General features: G+C 35.7%; 5 protein-coding genes across 9 annotated transcripts; 3 read left to right on the plus strand and 2 right to left on the minus strand.

Annotated features, from left to right (window-relative positions):
• Positions 1-4,187: 4,187 nt before the first annotated feature.
• On the plus strand, positions 4,188-7,763 carry LOC108210563 (uncharacterized). The gene is made up of 14 exons (XM_017381902.2): positions 4,188-4,465; positions 4,859-4,975; positions 5,214-5,279; positions 5,366-5,467; positions 5,566-5,649; positions 5,723-5,841; positions 5,913-6,014; positions 6,304-6,420; positions 6,522-6,590; positions 6,697-6,763; positions 6,871-6,924; positions 6,996-7,085; positions 7,210-7,248; positions 7,392-7,763. Exons 1-14 carry the CDS (start codon positions 4,454-4,456, stop codon positions 7,521-7,523), a joined length of 1,170 nt encoding a protein of 389 aa, XP_017237391.1. The 5' UTR covers positions 4,188-4,453; the 3' UTR covers positions 7,524-7,763.
• Positions 7,764-7,779: 16 nt separating this feature from the next.
• LOC108210562 (uncharacterized) lies at positions 7,780-11,181 on the minus strand. Of its 2 annotated transcripts, XM_017381899.2 has the most exons (13): positions 10,925-11,180; positions 10,787-10,838; positions 10,629-10,690; positions 10,435-10,535; positions 10,217-10,286; positions 10,039-10,108; positions 9,877-9,933; positions 9,737-9,804; positions 9,557-9,637; positions 9,390-9,467; positions 8,495-8,650; positions 8,217-8,369; positions 7,780-8,056 (listed from the first exon to the last, which is right to left on the minus strand). In XM_017381899.2, the coding sequence occupies exons 1-13, from the start codon at positions 11,093-11,095 to the stop codon at positions 7,967-7,969; spliced, it is 1,209 nt and encodes a 402-aa protein (XP_017237388.1). In that variant the 5' UTR covers positions 11,096-11,180; the 3' UTR covers positions 7,780-7,966. The 2 variants fall into 2 exon arrangements, with proteins under 2 accessions (XP_017237388.1, XP_017237389.1); XM_017381900.2 differs by lacking the exon at positions 9,390-9,467 and having other exon boundaries at positions 10,925-11,181.
• Positions 11,182-11,796: 615 nt separating this feature from the next.
• On the minus strand, positions 11,797-13,257 carry LOC108210994 (photosystem I reaction center subunit XI, chloroplastic). The gene is made up of 2 exons (XM_017382469.2): positions 12,894-13,257; positions 11,797-12,419 (listed from the first exon to the last, which is right to left on the minus strand). The coding sequence occupies exons 1-2, from the start codon at positions 13,059-13,061 to the stop codon at positions 11,928-11,930; spliced, it is 660 nt and encodes a 219-aa protein (XP_017237958.1). The 5' UTR covers positions 13,062-13,257; the 3' UTR covers positions 11,797-11,927.
• Positions 13,258-17,693: 4,436 nt separating this feature from the next.
• On the plus strand, positions 17,694-18,149 carry LOC108212990 (bZIP transcription factor 53). Its single transcript, XM_017384706.1, has one exon. The coding sequence runs from the start codon at positions 17,694-17,696 to the stop codon at positions 18,147-18,149; it is 456 nt and encodes a 151-aa protein (XP_017240195.1).
• Positions 18,150-18,953: 804 nt separating this feature from the next.
• On the plus strand, positions 18,954-23,216 carry LOC108214595 (probably inactive leucine-rich repeat receptor-like protein kinase At5g48380). Of its 4 annotated transcripts, none has more exons than XM_017386686.2 (4): positions 18,954-19,244; positions 20,133-21,049; positions 21,225-22,246; positions 23,046-23,216. In XM_017386686.2, the coding sequence occupies exons 2-3, from the start codon at positions 20,216-20,218 to the stop codon at positions 22,239-22,241; spliced, it is 1,851 nt and encodes a 616-aa protein (XP_017242175.1). In that variant the 5' UTR covers positions 18,954-19,244; positions 20,133-20,215; the 3' UTR covers positions 22,242-22,246; positions 23,046-23,216. The 4 variants fall into 4 exon arrangements, with proteins under 4 accessions (XP_017242175.1, XP_017242174.1, XP_017242176.1 ...); XM_017386687.2 differs by having other exon boundaries at positions 19,008-19,244; positions 22,993-23,216; XM_064090321.1 differs by lacking the exon at positions 23,046-23,216 and adding an exon at positions 22,815-22,832 and having other exon boundaries at positions 19,008-19,244.
• Positions 23,217-23,501: the final 285 nt, after the last annotated feature.

The raw sequence follows: 23,501 nt of genomic DNA on the forward strand, positions 1-23,501 counted from the left end.
TGCTAGTGTACCTATGAATGAACTGGAAACGAGGGGAGAGGGTATTGAAAAGCTGAGTAAGTGTTTGGTAGGCGGTGATATTATTGAAAAATTGAACATGGATATAAGAGGAGCAGAAGAAATTGGAGGTATGCCTCATACACCAGCTGTGAGCCATAATATGTTCAGCTTTCCACATTACGAAGACAACGATAATGTGAAGGAGTACACACAACCTTTTTCACTTCTAGATTGGTTCGCTGCACATAGGACTACTAGCTCGCGATATTTGCCTAACGTTTCTAACAAAGATAAATGGAGTGTCGAGAATTGGAATGGGGATAGGCTGAAGAGAGAATCTCTTGGTATAATTCAATCAGTGTTGTCATCTGTTATGGATTATCATGAGAAGAATGGCTCAAATGGAAATATCAAGGACCATAAAAATATAATACTCCACCAATATGTAATTAGTTTTGGGGGGTCTGAGAGGATTCAATACAACGTCAAACTTCCTCAACCAATAATAGAGTGTGACAAATCTTCTGATTTATTAGGTTTGGCTGAAGATATGAGACAAGTGAAATTGATTTTTGAAAAAGTTCTTGAAGGCAGAAAAATTAGTGAAGAAATGGATCTCTTATTTTCCAGACTTATGGATATTTACCCTTTCAGTAGTAACCATCTCTGGAAAAATAAGTTACTTAGAAACTGGCCAGGTATGTGGGATGGGAAGGCGCGAGCAAATTTTATTGTAGATTTCTACTATAATTGGACTTCTGACTCACAGAAAAACATGAACCTCACCGGTGCACTACGTTCAGTTAATTATCTCATACCACTTCCTGATTTTGAACAAGTTAATTGGATAAAGAAGATCCCAAATCCGTCTAGCTTCTACCAGATTTTGACTTTCTCGAGGAAGAATTCTGAAACTGGAATTTCTAAAGTTACCGAAGCTCAACTTTCTCCGGATGTAAAGTCTCCGGCAAACCCCCCAGACCCTCTAGCGCCTCAATATGTTGAGAGAAAAGTAGAAGATATTCTGAGATATTCAAGAGATGTACTTCATCACCACAGACAGACCAAAGGAAATGGTGTTATGGAAATTAATTACATTGAAATCTGTCTCTCTAATTTGTTCAAATGTTTTATCGTAGGTTTGTACATGGGTATGTGTAAGTTTAATATTTTTTTCAACTAAATAACTTGATCTTGTTTCACGTTCGTTTAGAAGTGCACTATGCACTTGTGAACAAAATAGTTGGTATGTAATGAAATGAAGAGATGACTTATTGTTGCATACTCCTGAGTCCTAGGCATACATTTGCGTGATTGCTGGTTGCCGCATTAATCTTTGCTTTGTGTTTTGTCTTATAGAGATGTATGTAGCAGTTAGAATCTCATTTCTACTGCAATTTTTGTTAGTACATTATCTTAGAGGATTGACATGCTTCCGACACTTTAAAATTCTGTTAAAGTTGAAAAAATCCGACCTACTTATGGTGATTTAATACGTTCAAGTTAAGGTGTTTTTAGTACCCCTACACTGCAGTGTTAATACTGCGGGGAGAATGTTTGCCTCTATTTTCCACAAGAATAAATGTATCTTCGCCGGTAACTGTTATTTTCTATAACAGATTCCATTTCCCCATTAGCTGCCGATCGTGACTACTCATTAGTTCATGCATTTATTTAAATCTGGATAGCAGCTTATTTCAAATTCCTTGATTGGTTCTATACTTTTCCGACTATAGTGTTGGGACTGTGTTTTTTGTTAAAAAAAGATAATATTGAAACTGTAATAATTGGTCTGTATCACCATGTTCAGCGAAAACCCTTAACAAAAGATATGGGCAACAGTATCGGGTGAATATCCATGAATATGATTTGATATCATGATTTAGCTAAAAAAAGATGAAATCACATCACGAAATAGGTATTCTTGTTATTATGTAGTAGTGTGTACAATCTGATGAACTGAATGTAGCCGACTTGTTTTATTCTGCAAGCTGTGCCTGGGAACTTGTAAGCTGACTTTGGTTGAATTTTTTGATGTTTATGACTCAATCAGCTACTACTAGCTCTTGGCACTAAGCTAGAGCACATAATATCTGAGTTGGCTCATGAGGTTGCTGAGAAACATATAGCTATTGAGGGGGAGTTGGCAGTGCATCCGTCAGATGATCACTTTTGGTTCCATAGGCCCAAGATTGTTCTTTTCTTGATACATGTTATACTCTTCCAGAATGCTTTTGAGATAGCATTTATCTTCTGGATCTGGGTAAACTGATTTTGTCTAAAAGCACCTCATTAAATTGTTCTTTCTTTGTAATGCTAATTATATGCAGTTCATCCCCATGTAGGTTCAATATGATGCTGTGGTGGGGGATGTAACAATCACGGACAACAGATCACAATATGTTGAATTTACAATTCCTTACACAGATATAGGTGTTGGGACAATTGCCAGAGTAAAAACTAACGAGGACATGTGGATCTTCACAAAGCCAATTGATGTAGATCTCTGTCTCTTAACTGCTGTTTTCTCTATACTTACTGGAATTATCATTTGGGCCATCGAAAAACCTATAAATGAAGAATTCCAAGGTTCACCATCTGAGCAGATTGGAACAATCTTCTTTTCAACTCTTATTTTTAGCAGCAGTAAGTACTTGATCTTCACTCAGATGAAAATTAGCCGATTTCCAATATAGAGAACAATTTGAAATTGAAGCCTACTAAAAAGTTAGTAAAAGTAAAGTTACCTATATTTACAAGTCATGAAACTTCCTGTGTACTGTAGGCAGATATTTAGCCACTAATTATTCCATTTTTTTTAATCAGAAGTAGGACATGTTGCAGATAAGTTTATAGTCACTTCACATATATTAATGACGTTTAATGATATTGTAGGGTGAAAAATTGTCTAGTAACTTGTCCAGATTTGTGATGCTGACATGGGCATTTCTGGTTCTTATTCTGACTTCAAGTTACGCTACAACATTGGCTTCAATGCTTACAGTTCAGCAAATTGGATTAGCATCAAAAGGAGCTAATGTAGGGTATCATTCTGGTATCGTCGAGGAAAAATACATTGTCAGTAACTTGAACTTTAAGGATTATACATTTAGTCCATATTCTACAGCAAAAGAAAATGCTGATGCTTTATCCAAAGGAAGTAAAAATGGTGGTGTATATGGTATTATTGATGAAATACCATATGTCAAAGCCTTTCTTTCGAGGTATTCTCCAGACTATGCCATGGTCGATTCTGCATCTACCACTAGCGGTTTCGGCTTTGTAAGTTCAGCTCAGAACCAATTATATGCATTCTTGTACATCATAATGCTAAAAATCTTGAATAGTGAACAATTTACCATCTTTTGACTTACAGGCCTTTAGGAAAGGTTCACCATAGGTGCCAGAACTATCAAGGGCAATTGTCAAGCTAAGAGAAGAAGGAACCCTGGATACACTTGAGAAAAAATGGTATAAAAAAACATCATCTTTAGTAAACCAGGATACACCGCCTAAGCCTGAAGTTCTGAAAGTTGATAGATTTGGTGGTTTATTTCTTATCGGTGGTGTATCTTTAGGTTTTGCCCTTCTTGTCAGAATATTTCATATTATTCGCAGTAAACTAAATATTTACAATTATGTATGTGAGACCTTAGCTAGTGGCAATCTGGCGATCATGCTGAGGCACATGATTTCCAGTTCAGAATTATCAGAGATGCCTGTGTAATTAAATAATTATTGTCCTAGGATATTAGAAACAGTTTGTCTCGGTTCTCTAACCAGATGTTGCACATTCCCAGTTTCTTCTTCCAGTCGTTTTATGTTGCTTGTAACTTCTGGTAAACGCAAAGTCGATTAAGAAATAGAATCCACAAACTACTCTATGCATGCACCTATATTCTTAGAGCTGCACATGCCAAGACTCTTTACTGTTGACTTCTGTATTGCTTATAGAAAAAATAAGTTGTAGTCATTGCCTGACCTTGAAGCAATCTGTATAAAGTCATTTGAAGCTACTTGCAGAGCAATTAAATTACAAAATAAAAAAAAGAAAAGAAAATCTTTACACCGCACAAAATGTCAGTAGAAGAAGGGCAGTGGAGATGTGCCCTACCCAGTGGAGATGTGCCCTACCCATTATAAAAATATGGAAGTACACCTAACTACCTTGAGAATGGTACCACAGAAAGCACTGAATCTAGAGTTCTATATTCTAATAAATTCATATAATTAAATTAAATTCAAACCTTTTTAGAGAATATCTTTACCTGGCCTCTTTCTGTATATGTGCATGATATTTGATCTTCATTTTATGTTCAGTGATTGCAAGTAAAGTTGTTGTGATCACCTATATAAACAAATATAGGAGGTTCTAAATATACATTTAGTTTAGTGGAGTTGCATTTTTAGGCCTCTCGTCTCTTCTGTACACCGATTCAGCAACCATTTTCTGATGTCAAGTCCTGTAAGTAACTCTCTTTCTCTGTTATCATCTGTTTTCTACATGAACATATTAGCCTTGTGCAGTTTGTGTCTACACACCTTGATGGTTTTTGATTTTTTACTTGTTTGTTATATTTTATCTCTCTTCTGAACTCGTCTACAAATTCGACATGGACATTTCATATCCCTATAAACTGCTGGAATATCTAGCTTATTTCAGTTTTTGATAATCTGATTCAGGTTTCGTCAAATTAATAACATCAAGTCTGATTAAGCATGATCGAGCCACACGTTTTTAAGTTGCTTCTTTATGACTTGAATGTAGCTGCAATACTAGTGTATAACAAAAAAAGTTAAGTTTTGTAATGATTGTAGCCAGTTTTTGTTTAGTTTAATAACATGTTTATTGTCGCAGATGAGTGTGCAGGTTAAGAGGCACAGGCCATTGTTGTGCAGCATCCTTCCAGCAGTAATTTTACTTTCTGCAGGTTTCTTTTTTGGGAGGGCCATCACAATTACAGATTATAAACAGGCAAACGATAAACCAATTGCTTCTTTCTTTCTTGTTTTTTTTTTTTTTTTTTTTTTGGGTTTCGTCGCAGATTTTTAATAAAAATTCTGAGCATGATTGCTAGTTCAACTTGGTTTATACGAACTAGGGAATCCATACCTGATAGTAGACTGAGATCTTAATATATCATCTTTATACCTTACATGTGTTTCGAATTACTAAGTAAAATTTAGGGGTGTTGATGTGGTCTTTTTGGCAGAGAATTCTAAAATCGCGAATAATTGATGATCAAATTGATCAGGATACAATATCAAACAAATGCGAGGTTACTCTTCTTCATCATCTCCTTTCTTCCCTGTTTTTCCCTTTATTTATCTTTGTTAACAAGCATTTTTTTTGTATCTTGTTTAGGCTCGATGCAGATCCGATGGAAGTGAGTCATTACCTAAAGGAATTGTGACTAGAACATCTAACTTGGAAATGCGCCCATTATGGGGTCCCCCAAACAAAAGGGTTTGCACTTTCTTCTCTTATAAGAAAATTCATGTCAGTAGTTTTGAGACACCAGTCAAACAGAGTTTACAACGCTGATATTGTTTGTTTACTTGAAGAATCCAAAGGCACCTACGATCAGCTTGTTGGCAATGGCCGTAGGACAGAAGCAAAAAACAAACGTAAATGAAATCGTGAAGAAGGTGCTTTCCAGTCACAACTCTCAACTTTCAGTCCATGTGTTTCTAGTCTAATTGTTTACTCCTTGGTATGCAGTTCCCGGAAGAAAATTTTGTTGTTATGCTTTTTCACTATGATGGGGTTGTGGATGACTGGAATGATTTCGAATGGAGCAGCCGTGCTATACATGTTTCTGCATTCCATCAGACAAAGTGGTAAGTCAATAGTATGTTGTCTTTGTACATCTCCAAATGCATTTCGCGACTGAAACCTGGTTTTACGATAGGTGGTTTGCTAAAAGATTCCTACATCCAGATATTGTATCAGAGTATGCTTACATTTTTCTTTGGGATGAAGACCTTGGAGTCGCTAACTTCCATGTTGGGAGGTATATTTTTCTCCGATGAGCTTCTATATATATTCCTCGGAAAGTAATAAACAAAAAGAAAGTAATTATTATTTCTGATATCAGTCGTCAAGAAAAGAGTTCTTGCAGAAGTATAAGAAAAGTTAAGATATTTCTGGATAAGTATGTTATTGAGATCTATAATGTAATCCAGTAAAAACAGGTAGTTGGTTTCTATGAGAAAGATGTGAGGTGCATACTAATTTGAAACCTTAAAGTTAGCCGAGAAAAATATTATGCATTGTGTAATCTTCAATTTTGTTTTACGCAGATATATATCAATTATAAAAGAAGAGGGTCTTCAGATATCCCAGCCAGGGCTTGATCTTACAAAATCAGAGATTCATCATCGAATTACAGAACGACAGAATGGAACAAAAGTCCATAGGTATTATTCTGTCAAATTTTTTTTATACTTCCATAAAAAGCCAGAATTTGGCACTTTCTTAGAGTAATCTGCTTCTGATTTATCTATAATCATGCTAACAGAAGAATATACAAAAGAAGTATCTCTGGGGTGATGTGTTATCCAAACAGTACAGATATTCCCTGCACTGGGTAAAATCTTTGATGCATACTTTTGGTCATATTATTTGAAAGGATACTTTTCAGCTAAATCATTAGCTAAATTGCTAATAAGGAAACTGAAACACATGCTCTACAGTTGGGTAGAAATGATGGCTCCTGTCTTCTCGAGGGCATCTTGGCGTTGTGTATGGCATATGATTCAGGTATCGTCTATATAACATTTTTGTTCGGACAAAGGAAATCTACTACATTGTAAACTAGTTAGGCCTTAATTTAGTCAATAACAGCGTAATGTTTTTTGCTCTTTCAGAATGACTTAATTCATGCTTGGGGCTTGGATATGCAGCTTGGCTACTGTGCCCAGGCAAGTTACATACATTGGGGCTACTTTTTTATTTTCTGAGCACAATAATATCATGAAACCTCTTATGACAGGGTAATAGGACCCAAAATATCGGGGTAGTTGACTCTGAGTATGTTGTTCACGAAGGCCTTCCTACACTCGGAGGTACTGCTGGAGATAAGGTACGCAAGGGATTGATTACTTTTCTTGTTGATTTCTACATATTTCAGTAAGTGTTGAACAGCTCTTATTCAGGGTCTAATTTCCACTTCTAATATTCTCAATGGACTCTTTATATTATTTCAGGCAAAATCAGCACCTCGTCAACCTAATATTAGAGATGAAGTAAGATTTTCTGTGGATCTGCAGTATTTGCATTCAACCTTGACAAAGCCTCTGCAAGGGGCACTTGTTCTAAATAATTTTCACACCTTGTTTCTCTAGAAGATCTAGTAGTGTGTGCTTACTGCTTTATGGTTCCTTGGCAGGTGAGAAAACAGTCCGTTGTCGAATTAAATATCTTCATGAATAGATGGAAAAATGCTATAAGGGAAGATGAATGTTGGGTTGATCCACTGCAGACAACGGAACATAATAGTACTGGAAGAGTAGACTCATAGGAGCGGCTAGTCTCATACCACATTTTTCAACTGCTAACTCAAAATGATGCCACCAATACGATGTAATAGTACTGGATTGTAGTAAGTTTTGCTCTGAAACTGACCAAAAGTTGAAGCGGGGGAAACTGAGAAAGCAGCCCGTAGAAATATATACCAACATGGAGCCTAAACAACTCCTTTTTTTTGTTTGCTAAGCCACAGAAGTTGAATATAGAGGTTACAGACAACATTTCTTGTTTTCTTCTTTCCCATTACATAAGAATAAATCCACATTGTATTTTACCATTTATAAAATCCGTTGTAACAGTTTTTGCTAGTATATTGTGACGACTGAAACAGGAAGACAGATGCTTCCAGATTCAACACAGAGCCACTTTTGTTTATCAACTAGCAGCAAAAATTATAATAATGAAGCATTGTTTAATTAAAGTAGATTTTGATTTTCAGGCAATGCCGAAACTCCTTTTGCGAATTATTCCAGCAATGAGTTGTCCTACTTCTTCACCAGAATCCTCCTGTACATGATGCCCTGCCTGGAAAAACAAGAGAGCAAAAAGCAAATAGTGCATAAATGCTTGTAGATTTGCAGTTTAGTGAAGAAAACAAGCGGTTCTATCAAAAATTCAATGGAAGCTTCAACATTTTTTTTAACTTTGTTAAAAATGAGCTAGAGCTGAAACAACTGTTTCTCACCCTAGGAAGTTCCACCAACCGATGCTTTGAATCATTGCAGAAATCCACAACTCCATCATAGCTTAGCCACCGATCTCTCTGTCCCCAACATACTGTAGTTTGAACTTTCCAAGTATCATCCATGAGTGTGGTTTTCATTTCCTCAATATAGTTCTATAAAGTTGAAAAAGATAATCACATGAGAAAGTATCGGGTAAAATTAGGTAGCAAAAAAAAAAAAGAACTCTGGTAAAAATAGTATTGTAAGCCTGAGGAACCATGTAAGAAAATAAAATCACCTTGAGTTCTTTCTTCATCGACCTACTGATGGCGTTAAGTGCAAAACCTGAGGAACCAGATATTAGGTAAGGTCTTCTATAAACCATGGCATCAGCCTCTTTCATTTTGTAAGGACCAGCACTTTTCAAGGCTTTATCACTGGCCCTTAGAGGGTCCTGTTGAAAAATTAAAAAATATCAATCAACATAGAATACGCTAATCATTCCTGGAGATTAATCCAGACAGTAAGCAGGGGCGTAGCCAGAACATTCATGAACTGGGGTCAAAATATTATACTCCCTTCATCCCGCCAGATTATTTACGTACATTGTTTGCATGCATTTTGAGTCTTTTGTAAAGTATAACGTATTTTTAATTATTTTTTCTGATTAAAAATTAAAACGTCAAACTTTTTTATAGGAATTTTTTTAAAAAAAATGTATTATGTAAGTATATTTTATAAAAGGCTCAAAATGTATGCAAAAAATAATGTAAAGAACTCGATGAGACTGTGGAGTAACATATAAGCGACAACAACCAACAAGAGTAAATGAGTAAAGTAACGGAGATGGAGGCTTGGAGCGACTGTGAGTACAAAATAGAAAGAGAGAGTTATATTTTAATAAAATGGGTTAGTGACTTGGTGCTTTAGAGGGGACTAGGATGAATATTATAAAGTACCAGGTGAAAGATAGGCTAGATTTGCAACTGGGTTTTACTACTTAGCTGCTTTTTTTTTGTTCACAGTAAGAACCGGGGTCAAACCAATTTTTAATATGGGTTCAAAATTTATTATAATAATAATTATATAGATAAAATTGAAAATTTTATGGGTTCAATTGACCCCTCAAGGGTGGCTGTGGCTACGCCCCTGACAGTAAGTATAATAATTTTAATCCTTGTGTTTTCTCCTGCCTGTGAAAATATTTCTCCCAGCAAAAAGTTACTGAATATGGACAGAGTTGAAGGGAGGTTGGCATGTTTCGCTGTTATCTACAATATACCATAATGAACAACATTTTATATGGGTTATGATTCAGTATATATTAAGATTGATCAGAAAAGCTCTTAGTAACGCGTACAGGGGGGTTCAGAAGTATGAGATCATTTATCTTTTCTTGATGACTGCTTGCATATTTAACAACAACTGGTGCAAAATATCCCTGCAAAAGCACAGAAGGCACACTTTACTTTTTAAATTGTTCTGTCAAGGGTAACTTACCTCATATCGGGTATCTGTATTACTGTTAGAAGAAAAATACCTGCACAACAAGTGACACCTTGCTAATGCCTAGCTGATCAATAAGAGACTCCAGAGACGAAACATATTCTGCAGAAGTTATGTCTTAAAATTTTTACATTGCCTACATCCAGCAACCATAAAGGCTAAATTGAAAATTACCATCCAGTGTGTAGTCAAAACCATTTTTGGCGAGGGGCTTATCGGAAAATCCAAAGCCTGTAGAAAAAAAGATGAATGGAACAAATGTATATACTTTGTACTAGCGCACCTCTTAAATGAGCTACAAGTTTACACAGGGAACTGAGTTGCATATAATCTTACCTATCCAATCAAAAGCAATGACAAAGTAATTCTTGGCTAGGACGGGAAGAACCTTACGATATGAATAAGCCTGTGTGTAGGAAAACAAGTGAACTTTATTATGAAGTCTTAAGGTATAGACCTATAAAATTCCATTTCTTTGTATTTCAAGAAACGAGGAAGGCAAGATTGTGCTTACCTGTGAAGGGAAGCCGTGGATTAAAATTATAGGAGGATTATCAGGACTTCCACTTTCGACGCAAAACCATCTAGTGTAGAAAATCACATACATATAGAGCACGTTTTAATTGGCGAGCCCTGCAAATGTACAATCCTCAATTTCTGTATAACAATGTACCCTATGTCCTTATAATGGTTTAATGATCTATGGATTCTTCTTAAAATACTTCATATTACCTGAAAAGATCAACAGAGGCTTGAGAACTGCCACCCATTGCTAGACCAAATATCGGATCCTTTGCCTTTTCACCAGTGCCAGAAACAGGATGAGCTTTTACCTGAAATTTTTCGTATCATAGGTGAATATAAGATCATTTATATATAACACAGATTTGATGTGCAAAAAGAACCAAGTAAGATACAATGCTCACATATTTTCCCTGTTTGAACCATTCATCAGCAGGACTGTCTCCATCTCCATCTGCATACTTTCCTGCTCATACAGAAAGGTATCGAACTAAAGTCTACTTTTACTAAATCTTGTAAATATTTTTGAAAAAATTACATTAGAGATGGTAAGGTATTCAACCTCCGCTGAAAGAGAAACCATCACCAATATCTTCAGGAGCATAGATATAATACTACAAAAGAAAAGTATTTATGAAAAGACAGAACATAAATTAATAAAAAAAAGTTGACAAGAGGTGCTTCACAAAATGATGCATACATCTTCATTGCTTGACCGGCAGCTAAAACCAAGCGGTTTCTTGATCCGGGGAATAGGAGTCCTTGATCTGAGAGAGCCTGGTGAAAGCGAAGATGGGGATGAAGTTGGTAATCGATGAGGAAAATTATGTGACTGAAAAGAAGGAGAAGGAGAAGAGATATGGAGTGCCATTGAAGTTGATCAGGGTTTGGCGCCAAGGTACAGTCACAGGAGGAGGTTTATTATTATGTAAGGTAATGCAATGCAAATGTGTGTTTAACAAACAGAAAGTGACAGTTAAACTTGTTGTTCCATTTCTCTCCATATGATTGGGATATGAAGATCTTTCTTATGGATATGGTGTCTTTGGTTCTCATATTTCCCCCATTCTTTTTATCTTTATTTTAGTATCTCATCAAATTCATCTCAATCATAATTTTTAATATAATTTTCAAATGACAGTGGACACCCCTTATGAGTTTTATCCGAAACTGGAGTATCCTTGTGAGTTTTAGCAGAATTTATATTACGAAAACAAGCTCCAGAAGGTCTGTGCACATTGTCTGTCTCCATTTTAAGCTCTATTTCAGAGCGGTGTCCATGTGATAACTCTCCTTCCATCCAGACTACTTCGTATAGTGGTAAATATCGAGTATGATTGGTTTGTTTACCCTTTGACGGAGCCTTATTAGGCATTTAATCAGGTATTTTTACGTATACTTACTTTTGCCTTGTGTGTTCAGTTAGTAGCTACCCATCATGTGAAGTATTTCAATATTTCATGTAGTAATGATAGGACAAGGGCATAAAAGAACAATGCCAATGAGTGGATTTTATTCATAAGCTGCTTCGTAATCAATGATGTCGTCTACTAGTTGAATCAACAAGAGAGGTCACAAGCAAGTTAAAAACATTCATTAGAAAAATGTATAATACATTATCCTTCAAGTGATCACTACTTTTGAGTATACAACTTCATCATCAATTCAATTACAACAGCATAAGTGAAATGGAATTTATTTTTCTATTTCACAAAGTAAGGAAGATCAAGAACGTAGAGAAGGAAATAAGCCCAGGTGACACCAGAGATTCCACCAAAGAAGAATCCTCCGGTGAACTTGGCCCATCCATCAGCAGTTTGAAGTTGATCAGGCTTCTTCTTCCTCCCAGTTAAGGTCAATGCTGGTGCAATCGATGGCTCTCCCTCTTTGAATGATGCAATCCCATACATAGTCAAACATATGCTAAGAATTGTTACCAGCCCGCCTGCTGCTAGAGATCCAGCTGCACCTGCAAATTCTGTGTTCCTCAATGGACCAGCCTTTACAAATGGACCAACAAGAAGGAGCCCATGAGCTAGACCAACCTCGACCCCTCTGAGAAGTGGATTGACAGCTGTCCTGTAGGCTGGAAGGTTGGAAAGGTACCATGCGATCAATGGGCTTGATGTCACTGGAGTTTCCAGGCTACCAATGAATGGGTCACCATTGATTGGCTGAATTACTTGATATGTAGGCTGCATAGATAATAGAGAATTCACTTAATTATACCACTCCAGTCGAGTTTCTATCACAACCAAATTTCAGTTTATATAATCTTCTCAGATCCTTGCCATTACAAAGTAATAACTAAACCATTTGCACAAGTAGAATGTATCAATATCAACTCAATGAATGATAGCTGAAAATTTTCTAGATATAAATCATGTCTTTTGAAGGCTTGAACACAATCATATTGCTTAGCCTAATGTGACATGTCGAATTGAAATAACATGAACAAAGCATTTCAGCTAGTTACTCTATATATAGGACTTAGATCTACAACCATGATGTAATAGGCCTATGCAGGTCTGTTAAGTTGTCTTCAACAAAAAATTTGAAGTACCACCAAGTACTGAAATTCAATCATCACATGAGGAGCTAGCTAATAAAAGGTATTACTTGCATGGAAAGAAAGAGAACAAAGTTTACTTATAAAGTGAGCTCCTGACCTTTTCAGCCTGAACAGCCTTGACAGTGAAGGCAGAGTTTCTCCTCGAAGGTAAGACTCGAAGTGGAGCTCCACAGAGACCTTTGGGACTGACAAGCCCTCTTGTTACTGATGAAGTAAAACTGGTCTTGAGTTGGTTAGCCATTGTTGAGGCAGTTGCAGCAGCCATTGCTGGACTTGTATTTTGACAAAATAATTGAAAATTCACTCTCTAGAGTAGAGACTTAAAATAAGAAGGAATGTGTATACAAGAGGAAGGGAGACAGAAAATGTGTGAAGAGAATCTGATGTTTAAGGGTCTTGTGGTTCACAGGGGAGATGTTTGATGTACATGGACACCATTTCACTTCAAAGCCTTATCCCTTATCTGCTTTTTAGTTCAGGATGAGTGGATGGCAGTTTTTGAGGTGGCGAAAACATATATTATTATTTGAGCACTATAATATTCCAAAAAAAAAAATATAGTAAAATATACAAGGATCTCTTCGCAAACTAAATTTCTACATCATTAATGCTGATATACGAGAACAAACTACTTCTATCAATAGTATTAACATTTTAAGGTTTCTTAAAGACAAACATATAAAGTCTGAGGGTCATGCCATGTAGCATTATCAATAGGCTCATCTGCATTGTCGTCACAGACTCACAATATATAGGTCTCCTCTCTACTCCTCTTACTAACTTCATCACAATCCTCCCATGCAGAGAAAGATAAATATCTGTAGTCGGCCGTAAGAAAGTAAAGCCTGCTGCAGAAAGTTCATTACTCTTAAGAATGTCAAGGTCGAACCTCACTGACTCTGAGAATTACGATATGCTGGAGACATAGATGGTCTACCTTAAAGACAATGTACCGAAAACAAGAGACTAGAAGTTAATCATACGGAATGGTTCTTGAATAATGATCAGTAATCAGAAGGGTTGATGAAAAATTCATCAAGATGTGTTCTTTAATGGAACCCATTGTCAGTTAAGTAAAAAAAAAGATTTTGAATCAAGAAACATGATCAGCTAAAGTTGCTGGTTTGTCCCGGTATGCAATGAACTAAATTAAAAGTCATTTTGGTCTGCTCGTTTATGGGCTTTTGTTGTGCTCTTTATTGCCTACCTTCCTTCTTATGTTTTGGTCCATATATCTTGGCTGGACCCGCTCAAGTAAGGGCCTAAAAGCAAGTCCAAGAGTGTCCTGGTTCAAGCTCCAAATATAATATAAAATATTATGTCCTAGTAATTTAGGACATATTTTACTAAATTTGAACTCCAACAATGTGCCTTATTCTCACACTAGGTTTAATATTTTATTATTAAAGACTCTCTTTCATCATTAAAGCATAATATAAAAGTAGAGAGAGAAAGAGAGTGTTGATGAGAATTTAGAGCAAGTCCAACAGTGTCCTTGTTGGAGCCTCAAATGTAATATAAAATATGATGTCCTAATGATTTAGGACATGTTTATCTAAGTTCAACTCCAACAATATGCCTTATTTTTAATATATGTTTAATATTTAATTATTAATGATTCTCTTTCATCACTAAAACACAATATAAAGTAGAGAGAGAAAGAGAGTGGATAGAAGATTTTATATTAAAATATTGAATAGGGCAAGGAGAGAGGTGCCCTATTAATAGGGCTTGAGGAGCTTGTCCTAGTGATATAAGGCATCACTAGGACACTGTTGGAGCAATATTCTTAATCAAATGCCTTAAATAATGACTTAGGACATCATTTGAGGCATCCGTTGGACTTGCTCTTATAATAAACTTAGGACATCATTTGAGGCATCTGTTGGACTTGCTCTTATAATAAAATATTGAATAGGGCAAGGTGAGATGTGCTCCAAAAATAGGGCTTGAGGAAATTGTCCTAGTGATATAAGACATCACTAGATATTGTTGGATCAAGTTTTTTCATCGATTGCCCTAAATTATAACTTAGGACATGATATAGGGCATCTCTTGGACTTGCTCTTAGGGCCCACTGTTTTTTTCCCTTCTTGAGTTCTACTATTCAACGAGGCCATGCAGTTGATATGTTTGTTTCTCAATATTCTTTTCAGTTAGCCAGAAGAAATGCATGACTTGTCCTTGTTTTGAGCTTGAGGTCTATAAATGCAAGGCAAATGTTCAATCAAATAGCAACCAACATAGTGTTTGTAGCAGTGTAATTTCATAAGTGAGGATTGGTGGAAACTAAACATATATAAGCTTCACTTTTGAAACTTTATGCTTAGTTTTCTCCAATACCTTATCTCTGACTTTCACTTCTTGGCTGCTGCTATAGGTGTCGAAAACCTCAGTCTAAAACAGAACGGGAAGTGCAACGTCGAATGTGAGGATTGGAGAAAACTAAACAGATAATCAGGTGATTTTGTTTCATGCATCTGTTTAGTATCCTCCAATATCTCATCTCCGGCCTTTACTGTCTAGCACAAAGTTGTTTATGTTTAGTACAATGACGAATGTGAGAGTTGCATGAAACTAAACAGAAAGGTATCTGACTATAAAATACGTGTTCCCTTTCGTGCATTCTGTCTAGTTTTCTCCAACATCTTACCTCCGCCCTGTACTCATATCTTACAAGGAAAAAGGGGGAAATAGTATAATTTCCCTGATATTACATCTATTCCTACAAGGAAACGCATACATCGGCTAATGTTGAACGTGAGGATTGGATGAAACTAAACAGAGTGGCATTTGATTTTTGTTTCGTGCTTTCTGTTTAGTTTTCTCCAATATCTCATCTTCAACCTTTACTCTTTTAGTACAGTAAATAGAATCTTGCACTAAGCAGCACATTTGCACCAATACTTGCATCCAACGACCATGTTATCATTGGTTTAGTCACTAATATTTAAATACAGATACAATAAAGAATTAATAGACCAAAATATATACAAAACAGATCATATTCAGAAAGGTCACAATATTAGCAGGCGCAACAAATTATTGAACGACGACTGGCTGAGTTCTATTCTAAAATCTTTATACAGAGTGATAAACATAAATTTATGGAGCAGCATCCAGTAAAATGCAAGGGTCAACACTAACCGTTAACAAGATTTTAATCAAAGTGTTACCATGCCTGATAAGCTAGTAAAGATAAGGAGCTGGGTACTGGTAGAGGTTCCCAGAGTAATTGCCACGAGCAGCAGTACCCAGAATTGAGGAAACATGGTTATCATACTCACATATATGTAGTATAACTATCACTATCAGTCTGAGAGAAGTTCTTCTCAGAAGAAACATAGCTGCTCGTAGCAAGTTTCCCATGCCATTGGCTCGGGGTCTTTTGGGTTGAGGTTTTGACACTTCTGACAGCCTTTTCTTGTCTGCTTTTGCCTTCTGTACAAAACTATACTCCCTCCGTCTCTTAATACTTTTCCCATTTGTACTTTTCACGTTTGCCAACACACACTTTTAATCATTAATATTTTTAGTTTTGTATTAGTATTAAATATAAAAATTTCACTGTATTAAAGTACTTATAAATACGAATCTAACAAGATCACTCATGACTATATTTGGTCATATGAATTATGCGTAAATTAGTAATTTGTCTCATGTCGTGCACAGTTCCAACATCCCAAATGGGAAAAGTAAAAAGAACCAGAGGGAGTACTATACAAAACTTGTTTATTTAATATTTCAGAAAAATTTCAAATATCTATTTTATTATTCATATGTAATCTTAACAATAAATATATATAATAAATAAAATATTTTTACTTGTATAATAAGAAATAACAAATATCCCTTTGTTGTTAATAAAATTATATAGCAAATAAATGTCATATAGTTAATTAATGTCATCTTAAACATAAATAATAACAAACACATATTAAAAAATTAGAACTATTTTTTGCCACTGACATTATTAATGGATGAACTAATGATAATGCGATTTTTTTAAAATATCATCTTCAACAGTAAATTAAGAAAATATTGCATCTTATAGGAAATTTTAACTAAAATAAAATAATTCGAATCTGATAACTTTTATAAGAAAATAAAAAATAAAATAAAAGTTATAGGAAAAATTGATGGATATTAAAAATGATATGAGTAGATTAAATAATTAATGATAAAAAAGGTAGTAAAAATACAAGAAGAAATTATTTAAATGAATGAGAAATAAAGAAATGAGGTTAGATAATTAATGAAGAAAAAGGAAATAAAAATGAAATAAGAGGAGAGATTAGAATGGACACAATGTGGACGCCATCTAGCCTTTTTTTTTTTACACAATTAACAATTCTTTTTTAGTTTAATTATTTATTTTCGGTTTTTGAACGAACTTAATATGATCATGGGTGGCAGGCAATTAATTTAGGTTAGTGAGTACCAAATGGTAAATTGAGGAAAGGAAAATGTGTGGGAATATGCAGGCGTTCTTAAGGATGGAGTTTCAGATAAGAACGGTTTATCACCAGAATCCAATGTCTTTTTTAGCTTGTCAATTTACCTTGTTTAAATGATCAATTTTTACAGCTACATTTTAGTGTAATATCATGGTGCTACAACTGACATCCCTCACCTATAAAATCTCCTGCTGAGATATTTATTTTCCTTCTTTCTTCTCACTTTTGTTGTGATGATCCGATGATTTTCATCCGCGGCATAGGTATTCTTCATTCATTCTCCGTTGTGTATCTCTACTTCCTCTATGCCTTTTCATCTCATGTTATCCTCCATCAAAACTTATAATTCTTGAACTTTCTCAATAACTGTACAACTAGCCTATAACTTTTTTATTTTATATTAACTTTCACCCCATATTGCAAAGATTAATCTAGATATGATGACTCCACAGCGACAGAATGGTTCAGGTTCTGACAAATTTGATGCGTGCAATAGAATGAGGCTGCTAATATCTGACGACGATGACTTTGATGAGAACAAGAGAAAGAGGATGCAGTCTAACAGGGAGGCTGCTAGGAGATCACGAATGAAAAAGCAGCAGCATGTCCATGAATTAATCACGGAAATAGGCCAGTTGCAGAACCAGTGCAAGGTTATTATGAGTAAGATTAATCAAGTTACGAATATGTTTCTTGGTGTTGTGTCTGAAAACAATGCTTCGCGAGCACAACTCTCGGATATGACAAAAAGGTTTCACTTGCTCAAATCAGTTGTGCAGTTTGTGGAGGAGGCGGAAGATCTTGGTATAGATGTTTCTGATGTGTTGATGGAATCTCCCAAGTTTCCTTGTCCAAAACAGCAAGTCCCAACTTCTGCTAACATGTTCGACTGCTGAATGTTTTGGTTGGTGCTGTTGTTTTGTCTATTTATAGGATTTATTGTTACTAAGTGGTTGGATTTTATGATTTTTTATAGTAACCATGTATAGGGGTCCTGCAATTCTTAACCATAACTTATTCTTTTTCTTCTATAGGTTCTTTAATGTGATATTTTATGATGTGTACTGATATTAACTGAGTATATTGAAACTCAGTTTACAACTTTTGTGATATTCTACGATATTTGTAAATTAATTGAGTACTCCCTTTGTACCATTTAATTTTATACGTTTCTTTTTCATTGCTCGACACGCACTTCAATGCTCTTATAAAATATAGTTCAATAACTTATTTTTAAAATTTTCTTTTTCTGAAAAGTTAGCGGATTAAAATATAGGTTTGGACCCAAAAAGCTAATTTTGAAAAAGCTACTTTGAGGAGTTTTTTGGGTTAGAGGTTTGGTTTGTGTCAGAAAAAGCTAATCACTCAGCTATTAACCAAACAGTTTTACGAGAAACAGCTAATTCAATCCGCGAGTTAAAACATCCGTTTCAATCCGCTAGTCAAAACATCTAATTCAATCCGGTAACAGCTAATCCCCAAACAGCTAATCCCCAAACAGGGCTAGAATTTATTTTCCATATTAAGCACGGACTTAGATAAAGCTCTTTCTCAGGAATTTGTACATCTCCTTCCAAAATCCAGACAAAAAATAAAAATAAAAAGAGAGCAGTTATGAAGTCTGTAAATGAATCTCAAGCATCCTTGCTTTTCAGTTGCACTAAATATAAGAGCTGACAGAACACGGCAAATGTGTGAACCAATGGTCAACAATTTGTGGAATAAGTCATCCATTAATAATACCCCCCTAACTGTATCAAACCCATTTCAGCGAGATTTCGAGAGAGAGAGAGACAGAGAGAGTCGTCTCTCTCCCTTGCAAGTCTAGTCGTCGCTGGGGCCTCTCCACACCCTCTCTCCCCCATTTTTCTTCCACCTCCCCCACAAAACCTCTCTCTCTCTCTCCATATTATTCCACTCTCCCCCTTCCTCCACTAAGCTGCTGCATCCCCAGTTTTACACACACCAAAGTTATTTCTCTCTACACCAAGGTAATCTCTCTCTCTCGCGCACACACGTTCAAGTCGTTGAATTCCAGTCAAGATAGACTTTTTCCTCCATCTCTTGAGTCTTAGCTTGCTTTCTACTTCGATTTACCATCATATACATGTGCTTTTCTTGAATATTATCACCATCTCTACGGGTTTTTGAGTGTGCTAAGCTGCTTGAGATATGATTTCCGAGGCGGGCGCCTTCAAGATACTATCTTTTCTTTCTCTCTTCGTAAATTTGGAATTTTTTTTACAAGGTTTTTTGATTTTTTTTTTATTTTAGATAAAAGATCCAGTGATTTTATTGAAGCTTCTGTGATTTTTGGTTAACCTTTGTTCTTATATAGCTAGTAGGTTCTTGAGCTTGATTTTGGCTGATGAATTGTCTAATTAGTTGGTGATCTGATATCTTGTATGTGAAAGGAAAAACAAAATCTGGACTGTGACTGAATATTTCTTGAAATTTAGTTCCTTGCTTTGTATAAGCTTAGCTTAATAAGTTGATATAGATAAAGCTAAGGCGCTCTTGAGAAACAAAAGATGTTTTATGGTGGAATTTCACTTTCCCCCAATTTTGCCTGCCCAATTCAGATAAAAGTCTTTGCAGTTTAACATCACCTCTAAATTATACAATTTGTGTTTTTGACTCGTGGTAAATTAACACGTAGATGTATAACTCTGTGATACCCGATGAACATCTTTTTCCGATGTCGACTTAATAGATTATATGAGTATCAATCAGTATATACGTGTATTAATGAGAACTGATAGTCTTTACTTTGAAGTTGGTACTTTACATGGCTCTTTATCATGTTTGTCAAATTTTCTTTTAATAGAGTTCATATAAGGAACATAACAGTTTAGAATATATTCTTTTCTCTTTTACAGATTACGATATGCAGCTATGGAATGTTGGAATCAACAATCTAAGGCATTAGATTTTTGAAGTAAAGTTTTTTCGCTTAATAAGGATGGAACTGACTAGCAGAGCCCATGTGGTTCGTATTGGCATCTTTACCTGGGGGTTTTTAATTATGAATTTCAGCTATGGTGCTCAGAGCGACATTAACTGCTTAAGATCTATAAAAGACTCGCTGAAAGATCCTTTGAACAGCTTGTACAATTGGAATTTCAACAATAACACTAATGGCTTTATCTGTAAATTTAATGGGATTGAGTGTTGGCATGAAAATGATGATAGTGTCTTGAATATAAAGCTTTCAGACATGGGGCTTAAAGGTCAGTTTCCACGTGGTGTTGGTGATTGTAAAGCTGTGACTGGAGTAGATCTTTCAAGTAATGGGCTCAATGGAACTATTCCAACAGATATCTCTAAACTCCTTCCATATGTCACAAAACTTGATCTCTCTGCTAACAGTTTATCCGGAACAATCCCGGTAAACCTTGCAAATTGTTCGTATCTAAATGTGCTTAAGCTAGACAAGAACCAGCTCTCAGGTCAGCTTCCTCTAGAACTCGGTCTGCTTGATCGAATTAACACATTTAGTGTGACTAACAATCACTTGAGTGGGCAAGTTCCACAGTTCAAGGCTGGTGTCGTCTCAGCTGATAGCTATTCAGGCAATCCAGGGCTCTGTGGGAAGCCTTTGCCCGATTGCAAAGGTTCTTCAAAGAAAAATAATTCTGCAGTCATTGCTGCAGCAGCTGTTGGAGGAGTGATTGTTGCAGCATTACTGGTAGGCGTAAGTTTGTTATTCTTTTGCCGTAGGGTGGTTAGAAAGAGGGATGATGACCCTGATGGAAATAAATGGGCAAAGAGTCTCAAAGGTGCAAAAAAAATCCAGGTGAGGCAATCACAATCTTTAATAAAATTACATTTTGATGATTTTTTTTGTCTGGACTCTGGAGTACAAGGGTTCCGATTTTTAATAATAATTATTATTATTATTTAGTTTTGGATTCTACTTTTCCGGAGCTCATTCAATTTTGAATTGATTATTATTACCTTTGCATTTTCAGCTTTCTATGTTTGAGAAATCTATTTCAAAAATGAGACTAAGTGATCTCATGAAGGCTACTAACAACTTCAACAAAGATAATATAATTAGTACTGGGAGAACAGGGACCGTATACAAAGCAGTGCTTGAAGACGGCTCTTCACTTATGGTGAAAAGGTTGCAGGATACTCAGCATTCAGAAAAGGAATTTGAGTCGGAAATGGCAACTTTAGGAAAGGTGAAACACCGTAATTTGGTCCCTCTTTTAGGTTTTTGTGTGGCTAAGAAGGAAAGACTACTCATTTATAAGTACATGCAAAATGGCACTCTCCATGATAAGTTGCATTTTGTTGGAGATGGTGAAAAAATTTTGGAGTGGCCTTTGAGGCTCAAAATCGGTATTCAGGCAGCCAAAGGTTTTGCCTGGCTACATCATAGTTGCAATCCTCGCATCATACACCGCAACATAAGTTCTAAATGCATCTTGCTAGATGTTGAATGCGAGCCCAAAATTACTGATTTTGGTCTTGCAAGGCTCATGAATCCAGTTGACACCCATTTAAGTACTTTTGTGAATGGTGAGTTCGGGGATTTGGGTTATGTTGCTCCCGAGTACGCACGAACTCTTGTGGCCACACCAAAAGGGGACGTTTACAGTTTTGGAGTAGTTCTTCTTGAGTTGGTCACCGGGGAGAGACCTACTCATATTGCTAAAGCCCCTGAAAGCTTTAAGGGAAGCTTAGCGGAATGGATTACAGAATTATCTAGAGACTCTAAGCTTCAAGATGCCATTGACAAACCATTGCTTGGGAAAGGTTATGATAGTGAGCTTTTCCAGTTTCTCAAGGTTGCATGTAATTGTGTGATTTCAGGTCCGAAAGAGAGGCCAAGTATGTTTGAAGTGTACCAGCTTCTTAGAGCTATTGGCGAAAGATACAATTTTACATCAGAAGATGATATTTTCCTGCTATCAGATTCAGGGGGTGATGCTGCTTTTGAGGAACTTATTGTTGCCCAAGATACTAAAGAAAAACACTAAAAAAGGTACGACCAATAGAAACATAGTAAAGACAAAAAAGTCTTCACCCAACCAATGTGTATGTGTTATTTTCATCTTTGTTCTTGAATGTTGAATCAATGTTTATATTCGTAAGTATATTTTAACAGATTTCTGTATATTATCACGTCTATTCCGTATATGCGAAGAACTTCCTTCGTTCTGTTAAGCAACTATTTTGGCTAACATTGTGTTTTTTATTGGATGCTGCTGCTTTTTGTAAGCTATTAAATAAAACAATAATAAATAGGTTACATGAACAACATTTTGAAAAATGTATATATCAAGTATATATGTATGATTTATTACTCAATGTGCTGTTCATCATGTCTAGTATAGTCTTTATATATACAATTGTTGATACAGTAGTTGATTTCAGCTTCACAGTTAATTGGGAATTTAAAATCGAGAAAGTGTGCTCTTCTGTTGACCGCTGCTCATGCCTCACAGTTAGGTTATCTCATGTTTAGTCCATAGATCATAACACAAATTATGTACTTGGACGCCTATTGCCTATAATTAAGTCCAACTAATTCTGGTCTCTTTATCTTCCAGCAAATCCTTAGAACCAACGGAGTGTGTATGCGTTTTTATTAATGAATGACCTTGTTACTGGGTTTGAAAAGAGTGATTTAATTCTTGTTGCTTGTGGGTCTTGAAGCTTTTCATGTTTATGGAATCCCTGCTACCGGTTGATTAATTTCTCGTCTGCATATTGAATTCCAAATACTAGGCCTTTGCATCGGCTCATCGGTATCTTGATTTCTGAATCTTTTTCCATTTCAGATGGAAAATGGTCTATTTCGCTGTGCTGGGGGAGCTGTCAGTTCCTTTCTCCATTGCATGCGTTTGGCTCCATGTTTCTTTATCTTCACTCGTAGCAAGAGTTTGCTTTCCTGTGTATACGTCATTGATATGGGAATATATTTGAATAAAAGATGATTTATTTTCCATTTATATTCTAGGTTTCTGAGTGTTAAACATTTCAAACACCAAATATGTTTGTGTTCAATTGAAAAATTATTAGTTTGAGTGCATATTGAAAAATTAAAACTAAAGTTACACATACATATTTTATTTGAGAAAAGAATACCACCTAATACAAGAATACAAAAAAACTTTGGGCTTGTTTAGAAATTACAGGTTTTGGGTAAAATTAGAAATTTGAGGTGTTCTATAATTAGTGCTAGTTAGCGGGTTGAAATAAAAATTTGAATCCAAAAAATTAATTTAATTATTTTG

This window comes from Daucus carota, chromosome 3 (assembly GCF_001625215.2).
Source record: "Daucus carota subsp. sativus chromosome 3, DH1 v3.0, whole genome shotgun sequence".
NCBI lineage: Eukaryota > Viridiplantae > Streptophyta > Magnoliopsida > Apiales > Apiaceae > Daucus > Daucus carota.